Here is a 13,234-nt window from a genome sequence, read left to right on the forward strand (position 1 = left end):
GTTTGATGTCCATCAGTAGCCTGCACTGGACATCAAAGATTAGATTGTCGCCAACGATTGTCGATTGACGATTGTCACCAATGGGCAGGGTAAATGTTCTAATAACTACCAAAACTGACTGACTACAATACTGAGCATTAGAAATGTGACTGCGCCACTCACAACCTGAGACTTAATGCTGACTGTTCTACTAGCTAACAGGAAGCCTATTGGAACAGTGATAGATGCAATTTTTAAGCTTTTAGAACATTTTGCCTTTTTTTTTTTTCCTTCAAAAACTATGTTTTTTTTTGTATAGGCATACTAGAAGAAAGTCCACAGAGGAAACCTCTGCAGACACTCTGTGAAAAGCGATGTGGGAAAAAAGTAATACATTTCCACCGCGTTCTTTTTCGCATTGTTTTTCAGCTGCAGCTCGCTAACTTTGGCTTTAGCCTGGTAATCCTTTCATTCAGCCAGAACACATCAGAATCCACAGAATACATTATTACAAGGGACCTTATACGCTTCTTAGAAGACTATTATCTGCTTTAGACTGCTTTATAAACATATCAAAACCGATTTAGGGGCTTGGTACTAGCACTAAACAATATAAAAATAAAAAAAAGTTATTTCTCCCTTTAACACCAATTTGTACAATAGGAGACAAAAACAGCATGCCATGAGAATTGGTTCGTTCCATGATAAAGTATTGCATTTGTGAGCCATGTTATATAAGAAAACAACTTTACACCGGAACAGTATTTCAAACTTTCACCCACTTTTATTGTTAGCAGAAATCAAGCAAAACTCTTCACATCTCCAGAAATGTAACAGGTTCTGTAAGTATAAGTGATATGGCATGGGTTGTTTTACTAGGAAAAAAAAAATAAACTTCTATGGCAGCCCACTTATACTTGGGATGGGTTTTAAGTGCTTATCGAGGACGGCGCAGACGAGTAATAAGTGAAGTTCATTTTTTGCAGGCCCGATATCTTTCTGCTACATTCTCCCAGTTGATCACATTCCAGATAGCCTTCAGATAGTCAGGTCTCACATTCTTGTACTGCAGGTAGTAAGCATGCTCCCAAACATCAATACCCAGAAGAGGGACAAGACCTGGAAAGCAAATCACAAGAAGTATTATTGGTCAGAGAAAACGACCGCTTGGATTAACAGGTCCCATATTTTTATGCCAGTGACAAATCAGCTTTATGTGTGGAATTAGATGTGGTGTCACAGACCCTCCGCACTGTATGTAAGGCATGTCCATTTTACTTGTGGTGAAAAAATAACCATTGGATGACCAAGCTGTTTTCCTTGGTTCACAACCAAACATTCTTTTGTTGTACATGCGTTTTGATGGCTATACCATTTTTTTTTTTTTTGGGGGGGGGGGTTATCCAAACAACTTTTCCATTGACATAAAGGACTTCATTTTTATGTCATTTTTCAATTTGCAACTTTCTGGAGGATTTTTAGTCTTGAACAACAACAACTAATTAAATAGGAGGAAATTGTTTCCGTCAAATGTTGTTTCTTTTTAACTGAAATCATCGGATGAAAAAGTTGGGCTTGCTGGACTTTTTTTATTTGGCAATTTTAAATGAATACGTTCACAGTCTACAAAGCAGATGTGAACCTATCCCGAGATTAATGGCTGAACAACGTCAATTTGTAATTTGTATTTTTTCCCCAAAAACTGTGCACAAATAAGGGAAGCTAATGTTTTCCTTCACATTTTTCTTCCTGAGGGAAAAATAAAAGTTAGAAGTGTCCCCATGGGAAACCAAGGACAAGATTTTTCGAATATGTGGGCAAAATGAGCCTTAGGCTGGGGGCCCCATGTATCTTAAACACCACAATTTTACTGCAATGTTTTATAATCCCTGCAATTTGGATGGGATTTGGACTAATCCCATCCACACATTGCAGAAAATAATCCGCAACGGACATGCTGCAACTTCAAAAACACTTGTATTTTCACATCGTAGCATGTCAATTATATCTACGGAAACACTGGTGGTTTCAATATACATATAAAGGAAGCAGAAAGTCCGCACAAGAATACTCTCTAGACTTTCTGTGAAATGCGATGTGGGGAAAAAACGCAATACGTTTCTGTCACTTTCCCGCATCACTTTTTGGCTGTGGACTCCTGTTATATGGGGCCTTAGCCTTAAAGGGATATTCCAGTTATCCCAAGCTGGTGTGGTAAGTGCACAAATTCCTTTATGCCAAATTCATTTATATATCAACTTCCACCATAGCAAGCAGAGAAATTTTTTAGATGTTGGACAGTAGAAGAAATCAATCTATCCCTTATGAAGATGTGAGTCCATTGCTACTGCAGACAACCAATATATATTTATAATCTTGCAACAGGATTTCATTCCTATTTTTCAGTACATCTGCAATTTGGAAAAATGTTCCGTTTAAACTAATAGGACAACTTTTGGGTAAAGTCGGACAAAATTTACCAACTACGGCTTCAAAATAATTGTAAGATATAATTAATCATTTTATTGATATTGTATAATTAATTAGTTGCATATTTATTTTTATAGGAATTCAAGTCACTGAATTTTTAATGAGTTAAAGAATCTTTACTGCTTCTGCCTAACCATGGCTGTCAGCAATTTGTGAAAAGATCAGTTGGTGTGAATGCACCCTGAGTATACGCTGAGCTGATTCTGAACATAAAACACGTTCAGAATCAGCGCGTACAAAGCAGATCCCATTCATTTCAATGGGAGCCGGCATACGAGCGTAATACGTGTGTAGCACATTGAAACCATTAGGGAAAAAAGCAGCCCATTCATTTCAGTGGGGAGCGCTCGTATGCCGGCTCCCATTGAAATGAATGGGACCTGCTTTGTACACGCTGATTCTGAACGTGTTTTACGTTCAGAATCAGCTCAGCGTATACTTAGTGTGAATGCACACTTAGGCTGTAAAAGAAAAAAAAAAAAAAAAAATGGAGTCTGATCCGGCTTTGGTCTCCTGGCTCCACAGCCCCGTTTACTAATGTAAAGGCAATGATGGACTCATTCACGTGGCACAGACTGACCTTCCAATTCACACACTAACCAGAAGTCACAGAAAGTCTGAGAGCCTGGATGTTATGCTCTCAGTCATACATAGAAATCAGGGTCTTCAAGATGGTTTGTGAATTGGGTCAGTCTGATGATCACATGATCAGCCAAGGGAAAACTTTGGAGGCTGAAAAAACTTAATGATGTGAGTTGCTTAGTTTACATTATAGTGTGTGCAGTACTAAAGTGCTTAGGCATACTCTATATATTGCTGGAGTGAGGGCTTTAGGCTGTATTCACACTGAGTAACGCTGGCGTTTTTTGTGCTTATTTTTGCACATAGCGCTGCGTTAACGCCGTGTATACGCCGCATTAACGCCGGTCAACGCCACCGCAAAATAGCGCGGCGTTAACGCGTTAAGCACAAAAAACGCCAGCGTTACTCAGTGGGAATACAGCCTTATAGTGCATCTCCTTTCACGATCCTGGAAGGTATTGTAAATGGACCCCTTTTCTAAATACTTATGCATGATAGGTGTGCCAGGTGTCATATGGCTGATCTCAAGGGCACACTAGCAATTTTTGGGCAGCACTAACTGACACTAAGAGCACTCTATCTTCATGCTTATGGCCAAGTTCAGGATGGGAAACAGTCTGTGTGCAGGTCGTATTAACTGGACTTACTATGGATGAGTGTATGGAACTTACCACATCATAGCGAGTTATGATGCTGTTACTATAGTTACTGTACATGACAATAATGATCCAGCCATTCATGAGCTCATTGCCTTATGATGCAGTGAATTCCATACAGACAGCTATGGTCAGTTAGCCGTCAGCTCTTAGACAGTGTTTCCCAAGCAGGAGATGGCTGTGTGCATAAGGCTTACATTAGATTCCCACCTAGTAGCACACTGGTCATCCTTGGACTTGATATAGGCCTCTAGTTAGATCCCATCCGTGCTAAGGAACCACTAGTTGTGTGTTTGAGCAAAGTGGGAGCATCAACGTACAACTTGTCTGCAATTAGCTTGACTTCCCACCGAGTGTTCATCAAAATATTTCTTGAAATCCTCTGACCTCTTGCCAACCTAGCTTCACAGATTAGTCACCTGACTCAAACAGCATTTATCCCAAATGAAACCGTGTGTTAACGTAACAATAGATTTCATTGTCAATAAGTGCAATTAGCTTTTTGGAGCTCATTTACATTGTTGCTACTTACCTCTCTGTTGCTCCAAACAGCACATTAGTGTGTGTGTGTCTATCTATCCATCCATCCATCCATCCATCTATCTATCAGAGCAATGCAGATACCAATTCACATTTTGATTTAGATAAACCTAACCCATCTGCAGGCTGGTTTGAAATACTGGTCTCGGCTATTCTAGGAATGAAGAACGTGACTTTAAAGTTCAAAGCCACTCAAATGACTTGCTTTTCACATTCTGTGGATTCACAGTGAAACTGAATCACAGAAAACTTGCTCATTTAACTGTTGTGCTGCTTTCTGGGTGCTCCAAGCATGTCAAGTCATTTCATAACAATTACAAGAAAAAAAAACATTACATACAGTAGGAATCTACTGAGGCTTAGAAAATATATACATGCAGCTTTCATGTGCAAGTCATGCAACATTTAGCATTGAAATTGTGGTGTGTAGCCCCAGCCTGAAAACGGGAAAACCGGAAGGGTCTCACCTGTGGTTCCCTGTAGAGGGTCCTGATTGGAACAAGCAGCAACTTGCAGGTGATTAGATTCTTTGTTGTAACCTAGCCAGCCCCATCCTGAGCCCTGAACTGCAACTGATGCAGTGGTCAACTTCTCCTTAAACTTCTCAAAGGAGCCAAAGTCACGTTTGATTGCCTCCAGCAGGTCACCTTATAAGAAAGAGAAATCAACACGTTTAATGTGCAAGTAGAGTTTACATTTTTGCTGCAGACTTTGAAGCCAAAAACAGAATAAAAAAAATAAATAAATAAAAATTTCCAATATGGTCTGGGACAGCTTTACAACATAACCTTGGTCCATAAAGTCCTGTGGGTGGTTTAACATTCCAAATCACCCTGACAAATTTCCTTTAAGGTCGGAGCCAAACACGCACTTTTTTGTGACAGTTTTTGATGCAAAAAGTTGGAGAAGTATAAAAGAAAGACAACAAACTTCAGCTCTTTGATGCATGTCTTAAAGTCAAAGTAAGGTGTGGATACAAATACCGACACAGAAAAATTGTGTGTGTGACTGCTACCTAAGGGTGCATTCACACGGAGTAACGTGCCGCGTGACCTGGCAAATATACGCCGTGTGAGATTTTGAGCGCCGTATACATTTCCATTGATTTCAATGGGAGCCTGGATCGTATACGCCGCGTTATTTTGCGGCCGCAAAATAACGTGGCGTATACGATCCAGGCTCCCATTGAAGTCAATGGGAGCTTTTACGGCACTCAAAATCTCACACGCCGTATACGTGCCAGGTCACGCGGCCCGTTACTCTGTGTGAATGGACCCTAAGGTTGTTATAATTACACTCTATGGGAAAACACTAATGTGTGCAAACTTTGATTAGATTTGGTGTAGCTTTTTTTTTTATGCAGTTTTTGAAGCCAAAAACCAGGAGTGCATTTATTAAGAAGTGAAGTAGAGTCTGTTACTGTGACTCTTTCTGATCCCTTCCTGCTCAGTGCCATACTATGAAGCCAACTGGTTGCAGACACAGGAGCTTTACTTGCTATGTGCCTTTCAAGTCCCAATCCCCCTTCTACCAAGGCCATTGATTTGCCTCCCGGTTGCTTTACCTTATTGCACATAGGGACTCAATTTGCAATGTACTGCAATACTGCAGAACTGTACTGGGGATCTAGAGACCCCAGGTTCACAAAACCCCCCACAAAAGTTAAAAGGGAATCGAAACATTTTATGCACCCAAAATGATGCCAACTGAAAGTACAACTTGTCACTCAGAATAAGCCCTCAAATTCTGTCAGAGAAATAAGTAGTAATACATTTTGGAAGAAGGAGATGTAGAAAAGTTGTCATGCACTGGTCCCCAAACTACCCTGCATTCTTAAAGGATATGGAAATGCAGTCCTGTTTTCTGTTATTGTGTAGTAGAGCAGCAGGAGATGAGCAGATTGATATGTGTATCTTAACCAGTAAACCAGCTCTTTTTAGGGGTTGTCTCATCTCATGGATCCTATATATACACTGGTAGCTTATATAAACTAAAGCCTTTTCCTAAATATATTGCTTTAGAAATCCTGCTTTGTTTGCCTGGAATGTGAATTTATTCCTCTCATTGTTTACACAGCGTTGCTATCACCACGGACCTATAGGACAAGTGACATCACTCATTGCTCTTGCCAGCAGGACAATCATTCAGCTAATTGCAGTTTGCTGATAAAGCAGAGTCTGTTATCTCTCTATATAAACATACAAATAACATTGAGTCCATTCTGTACAAGCATCTGCATATTATCTGAGCTGTATAAGTATTGTATGCCCCATTCAGTCAGAGGGAGTAGGAAGGGGGGAGGGGATATACAGGAAGTGAGAAGAACAGACTGCAGGGAGAGTGCTGAGACACAGATGGGAAAACCCCTTTAAGCTCTATAATATGCTGATGGATCAGACTGTGCGGTTTGTTCAGCGTAACAAGTTCTCTTTAAATGGAGAACACGTGTATACTGACCTTGAGGTTCTCCACCACCATTGGGGGAAAGATTTGTCCAGAAAATTGTGTGGTTTATATGTCCACCTCCATTAAATTTAAGAGCAGGCTGAAGAGCTATCTGAGCAGTTACATCCCCTAAAAATAAATGACAAAAACAATTTACACTTCTAGGAAACAAGTCATATAAACATATAAGAATATTAAAACCTCAAAGTATGTATTTTTGGATGCATATAAGATGCACTGGACCATAAGACGCACGTAAGATTTAGAGGAGGGAAATAGGGAAAAAAAATTTAGAAGCAAAAAAAATGTGGTAAAATATTTACTATGTGGGAGTTATAGGTTTGCAACAGCTGCAAGGCCACTGCAACTGTACAGAGATACATAGGGCTTTTTTTTTTTTGCAGGGCCAGATGTACTTTTTAGTTATATCATTTTGGGGAATATCTATTCTTTGATCATCTTTTATTCAAATCAGAAGTGAATCAGTGGGAAAAAAAACGCACTTCAGCACTTTTGATTTTCTCTTTCCTGATATGACATTCACCGTACGGGAAAAATATTTTTATAAGTGTGTAGACCAGGCATTTTTCAGACAGAGGTATACCTGATCTGTATGTGTTTCACAGCAGTATTCTACTTTTATATGTATTCTAGGGAAAGGGGCGATTTAGAACATTGTTAGTTTTTTTAAATACTATTAATTACTGTATGGCAATCTATTGGAGATTCTATACATTACTATTAAGGATGGTCTTAGACTAGCCTCAGTAGTAACATTCCAATTATAGGCCTGGCTGGGAGCCTTTATTAGGCTCCCGGCTGTCACAGGAAGTGGTAGGCTCCTGCAATCTCACTGCGTAGGAGCCAACCTGCAACAAGAAAGGTACGGGGCTGGTGGGGACTGGCCCAGGGGGGGTTTCTTTGGAACTTTAGGGGGCTCACAGGTAGTAAGGAGTGGACTTTGATCGCGGGCATTAGCTCCAGGTCTCCGCTGTACATTACAGCAGAGACCCTGTAGCCATGGTGACCGCTCTGCAGTAGAGCAGCCACCATCTTTACAGACCCGGCATCCACTGTTATAGCATGACGGATGCCGGGAAGGGTTTGTGCCACCGGGACACCCTGTCTTCGCAGCCCAGGGCTGCAGCATCGCCACACTCCTGCCGCTGCAGGAAGTTAGCAGTGGCAGGAGTGGGGTAATGCATTCGGACTATAAGACGCACCCCCCCATTTTCCTCCCCAATTTGGGAGGAAAAGGGAGTCTTATAGTCTGAAAAATACGGTATACAGAAATTATGACATGCCGCAAAAGAGGTATCTGCACCTACACATCTGCATGTCCCTCAATAAAAAGCAGAAGGCATAGTATAAATTCAGTAACATTACATTGCCAGTTTGATGATACACAACTTATAAACCTACTTTTAAATGGAAGAAAATGATATTAGTACGAAGTAAATTATTCTATATCTATAGGATAGGGGGTAACTTGCAAATCAGTGGGGAGGGTCTAACTGTTCAAGCCCCCAGTGATAATGAAAATGATTGAGCTTCATCCTTCATTCTGAATGTGGTCAAGCAGTGCATGTAGCACTCCATTTCACTCAGACCCTCCCACTGATCTGGATAGGGAATAACCTGCTTCATAGCAAACCCCTTGAAGTCCATGCCTCATGGGATTTTTGCCTTGGATTTTATTCTTTACGTTGAATAGGGTGAAATGCACAGATAATAAACAACATAATCTGCATGTAACAAAGTGTTGTTTTTTTTTCTTTGCCACTTGGACTTACATAGTTACATAGTAGATGAGGTTGGATAAAGACATTAGTCCATCAAGTCCAACCTATAACCCTACAATCCCTACAGTGTTGATCGAGGGGATCAACACTGTAGGGATTGTAGGGTTATAGGTTGGACTTGATGGACTAATGTCTTTATCCAACCTCATCTACTATGTAACTATGTAAGTCCAAGTGGCAAAGAAAAAAAACCACTTTGTTACATGCAGATTATGTTGTTTATTATCTGTGCATTTCACCCTATGCAACGTAAAGAATAAAATCCACAAGGACAATCTGCATTAAGAATTGACATGCTGTGAAATTAACACCAGCACCACCTACACGTGGATGGCTTTTTTTTTTTTTTTTTTTTTTTTTTTTTTAAATACCGCTCTGCTGCTTCCATAATTATTCCATATAATCCGGATTTTTTAAAGAGGACCTTTCACCATATCCGGGCACATGCAGTGTTATATACTGCCAGAAAGCTGACAGTGCGCTGAATTCAGCGCACCTTCGGCTTTCCCGATCTGTGCCCGGTGTGAAGAGCTTACGGCCCGGTACCGTAGCTCTTCTATGGTCAGAAGGGCGTTTGTGACCATTAGCCAGAGACGTCCTTCTGCCTCGCGGCGCCAATCGCACTGTGCTGTGGAGCCGGGAGGAACGCCGCCTCCCTCTGCTCACACAGCTTGTCCATAGACGAGTATTATCAGGAGCGGGAGGGGGGAGTTCCTCCCCGCTCCACAGCACAGTGCGATTGGCGCCACGAGGCAGAAGGACGTCTCTGGCTAATGGTCAGAAACGCCCTTCTGACTGTAAAGTGCTACGGTACCGGGACCGATAGCGCTTTACACCGGGCACGGATCGGGAAAGCCGACAGTGCGCTGAATTCAGCGCACTGTCAGCTTTCTGGCAGTATATAACACTGCATGTGCCCAGATATGGTGAAAGGTCCTCTTTAATTGCAAATATAAAAAAAGAAATCTGCCGAATTTCTCTCCTGTGTAGATATACCCAAACAGTGAAAAAATGCAAGTCTGTATTCGGCCTAGTTCACACAGGAGTTTTAAACTTCTTACCTTTTGCCAAGGCCTCAGCATATTTCTCTTCTGCAACATTCAGGTTGTTCACATAAGTGGCATGGTGTTTGCTGTGGTGGAGCTGCATGATCTCCGCATTGATGTGTGGTTGGAGTGCCCCATAATCATAGGGCAAGTCTGGCAACGTATGCTTCTGTCTAGAGGCCAAAACTGGTGCAAGTCTAAGGCTTGTTCTATACAGAAAAAAACAAAACACACAAAGCTCTGTTTATATGCAAGGAATGAGCAAGAACGGGCAGCAATTCTTGCTAGCTGCAATACATTGTCAGTCATTAACATACTTCAATTTATTGCTGGCTTCTAATTAAAAAGAGAAAACTTGATGGCAGCTAAATGATAGCTCCAGTGCTTGCTTGTTCCCACCGCAGGTCAATGACATCAGCAGCCTAAGGAAAGGAACAGGGATGTCACTCACTTACATCATCTGTGACGTCCCATGAACTTTCCTTAGGCCGCTAATTGGCCTCAGCAGTAACATGAAGCAAGGACTTCCACTGGAAGAAGATCCCAGGAGAAGAAGAAGCGGACTGCGGTGGCAGACGCCAGAACACCGGGAACAGGAGAATATGGGTTTGGGTTTTTTGCTATTTTTTAAATACCTTCCCCAGCCTTCTTGCTCAAAACTGTATATCCTGATCCTGGACAACCCCTTTAAGTGAAATCTCATCCACTTTACTGCTAACGTGCAGCATAGCAGGTTGGCCATTGGCGAGTCCGTGGCTGCCTAAGAAGTTGCAATTATGCCTTATGCAGATCTAACCTAAAAAAAGATGCTGCTGACCTGTTATATTATGGAAGATACAAGTAATGTCTTATTATGGAAGATACAAGTAATGTCTAAAGTTCACCAAATAAAAGATTAATTTTATTTTCATGTTTTACATTATATCATGGTATAAGCCAGGGTAAGTTCACAGAAGCAAAATACTCAATGGAGAAATACATTTTCTAATAGGGGTGTGCACCATTTCTGGTACTGAAATAGAGGCAAGATGAGCAGGTTGCTTTGTTTCTAGCTCTCTGAAAACAATAAGAGGCAGATTAATGGAGTTTTTTTGCTTCAGAATCAGCATGAAACAAGTGTTTGAACAAACACTTAGTCATATCATTTGTCGTCCATTTGTCAATGGAGTTGTTTGATACTGCTGCTCAGCCAGACTTTTTTCCTAGAAGACATCACTTACATTTTTCACACTAAAGAAAGGTTTGACAACTGAAACGGCAGACCCCAGTTGCTCTTCCCATTAAGGAGTTGTATAGAGCAGTAGATGAGAGCGTATCTGGATTCTCTTACAAGTCTATAGGAGGTGAACCACACAAATGCCTCCCTATAACTTCTCCCCAGTGGAACGTCTGCAGAAGGGGGCAGGACATTTGGATGGGGCTCCAGAGCTGGGCACCTTTGGACATAACACACTGCCCTGTGGATCGGTGACACATGCCAATAAAAAGTTGTGTAGACAAAGTATTGACAGACCCCATGACAACTTTCTATATTCGCTGGATGACTGCTCTACTTTGGAGGCAGAACTTTCTCGGTCCTCTATATAGAAACATCCCAGGTATGACTTTATATCAGATTTCTAAGGGCTTATTCACATGACCGTATGTTAATGTGCATTCATTACAGTAGCAGTCCAACCAGTCAGGAGCTTATGGCACCATAACTTACCACAATGTGCCGAATCCATGGTAAAACAGCACAGACGGCATATGTATGATATCCATGTGCCGCCATATGCCTCATGGTCCCATTCATTTCCTTCAGTAAGTCCAGGATACAAGATAGAGCTGTACTGAGTTTTGCCCTGGACTCACAGCTCCATACATACTTGGATCCGCCATAATACATGGACATGTGTGCGAGACCATACAAAAGAATGAGTCAGTGTGCTAGCCTTAAAAACCTACTGACAATGCAATGTGCATGGAGTCTAATACAGGGAGCTCCATTCACAAAGCCATGGTCAGTCCAGGAAAGACTGCGAGCACACGAACCAAACACGCTCATGTGAAGAAGTCCTAAAAATATCGGCTTATCACAGGTATAAAGGCAGCCCGTTTATATGTCCGCCACCTATATCCAGCTCTTCAGACCTACAGTTAACCGCTGATTTCCCAGAGTTGCCAATGGTTACTCATTTCCTTGGATGCCTACTGACAGGAAGCAACCCATTCTAAATTACCTACAAATGTCCCAGAAACAACTCAAAGAGATAAATAGTCACGTCCTGCCTCATAAAGGGACAACCACTTGGCTACGTATGTTGGCGCTATATAAAATATGTACGGTCAGGTCATAGAGTAGGTGCAGACTAGCGCTGGTCCTAGTCATAGTAGCCCTCTAATATGGCTCATGGAGGGGGATTTCTAGAAGGGGGGAGTACAATGCCAGTAGATGTCTAGATCTGTATACTATGACCCTCCAGCACTGCACTGAGTTCTGTGCTCCACGTGATACTGTGATTATGGTGTGAACCCTGGTATAGGAGGTGTGTACCCTACTGAGGAGCCTGGTGCACTGCACGACTGTCACACTAGTAAATGCTCCCCATTCTTCAGTCAGTAGATGTCTAGATGCTTTACATACTATGACCCTCCAGCACTGCACGTGACACTGTGATTATAGTGTGAACCCTGGAACAGGAGGCGTGTACCCTACTGAGGAGCCTGGTGCACTGCACGACTGTCACACCAGTAAATCCCCCCATTCTTCACAGTCAGTGGTGAATTCAGGACAGCTTTTCTATCTGGAGGTCGGTACCATTCTGTCAACACAGGGGCGGACAGGGGCACAAGTCCACAGTTACATAACTGGCAGCAGCGCCTCAGATAAGAGTCGTGAAGGTCCCACGTTATGTCCGTGCAGCGAAGACTTGGCGCCCAGCATGCTGTTCTTACCAGCTGCAGCGAGCACTGGGAACACTCACCTGGCGCATAAGCTAAGTCTACACAACATGACTGCTACGGGACGATATGGCGCAGGTACACCACAGCAACTCTTGTCACCGATCTGTCAGCGTGACAGTCCGTCCTTGCCGTGGCTCCGCCCACTGACTCAATAATATAGTTCCGGGCCGTCCATAAACCACGCCCTTCTCTCGCCTCAGGTCTGACTCGAGCTGTACACATGCGCAGTAAAATAAAATTTAGAAACTACAGAGGTCGCCACAACTGAGTTTGGTAGCTGAATTCTACGAAGTTGCCGGGGTGACCTCAAGTGCGAACCTTAATTAAAGGGATTGTGTGGGAGGCAATGTAGTGTAAAAGGGCAGCCATTCGAGTGACTGGTCTTGTACTACAAGAATAGGCAGAAGAGTTCCCCACACTATGACGAAGGGTGACGCTTTATTGTCAGAACTATAATGGTTCTTCAGTGTCCAGCACTCACTATAATGTCTGGCTCCAGGTCTGTGTGCGCCCTTGGGCGATAGAGCCTCATTGGGTCCCTTTTAATTAATAATTAATAATTCATGTACAATGTAGTAAAAAAATCGAAAGTGGGTGTTTTTGCTGAGGGAAACATAGAATGGGCTGTAACACAGTAATCAGAAGTAGATACAACCTGTTCGGATATCGGAAAGTAAAGAGGAGTTTGAGGCGGACATCTGTCTTGGATTATTCTTTATTTTCTGCCCCCGGCTCACAGTTCGGGGTA

At 42.2% G+C, this 13,234-nt stretch overlaps 1 protein-coding gene across 1 annotated transcript; it reads right to left on the minus strand.

Moving 5' to 3' along the window:
* Nucleotides 1–738: 738 nt before the first annotated feature.
* On the minus strand, nt 739–12,645 carry SOD2 (superoxide dismutase 2). Its single transcript, XM_075267656.1, has 5 exons — nt 12,507–12,645; nt 9,556–9,749; nt 6,705–6,821; nt 4,715–4,894; nt 739–1,098 (listed from the first exon to the last, which is right to left on the minus strand). Exons 1-5 carry the CDS (start codon nt 12,533–12,535, stop codon nt 953–955), a joined length of 666 nt encoding a protein of 221 aa, XP_075123757.1. The 5' UTR covers nt 12,536–12,645; the 3' UTR covers nt 739–952.
* Nucleotides 12,646–13,234: the final 589 nt, after the last annotated feature.

This window comes from Leptodactylus fuscus, chromosome 3, assembly GCF_031893055.1.
Source record: "Leptodactylus fuscus isolate aLepFus1 chromosome 3, aLepFus1.hap2, whole genome shotgun sequence".
Taxonomy (NCBI): Eukaryota; Metazoa; Chordata; class Amphibia; order Anura; family Leptodactylidae; genus Leptodactylus; species Leptodactylus fuscus.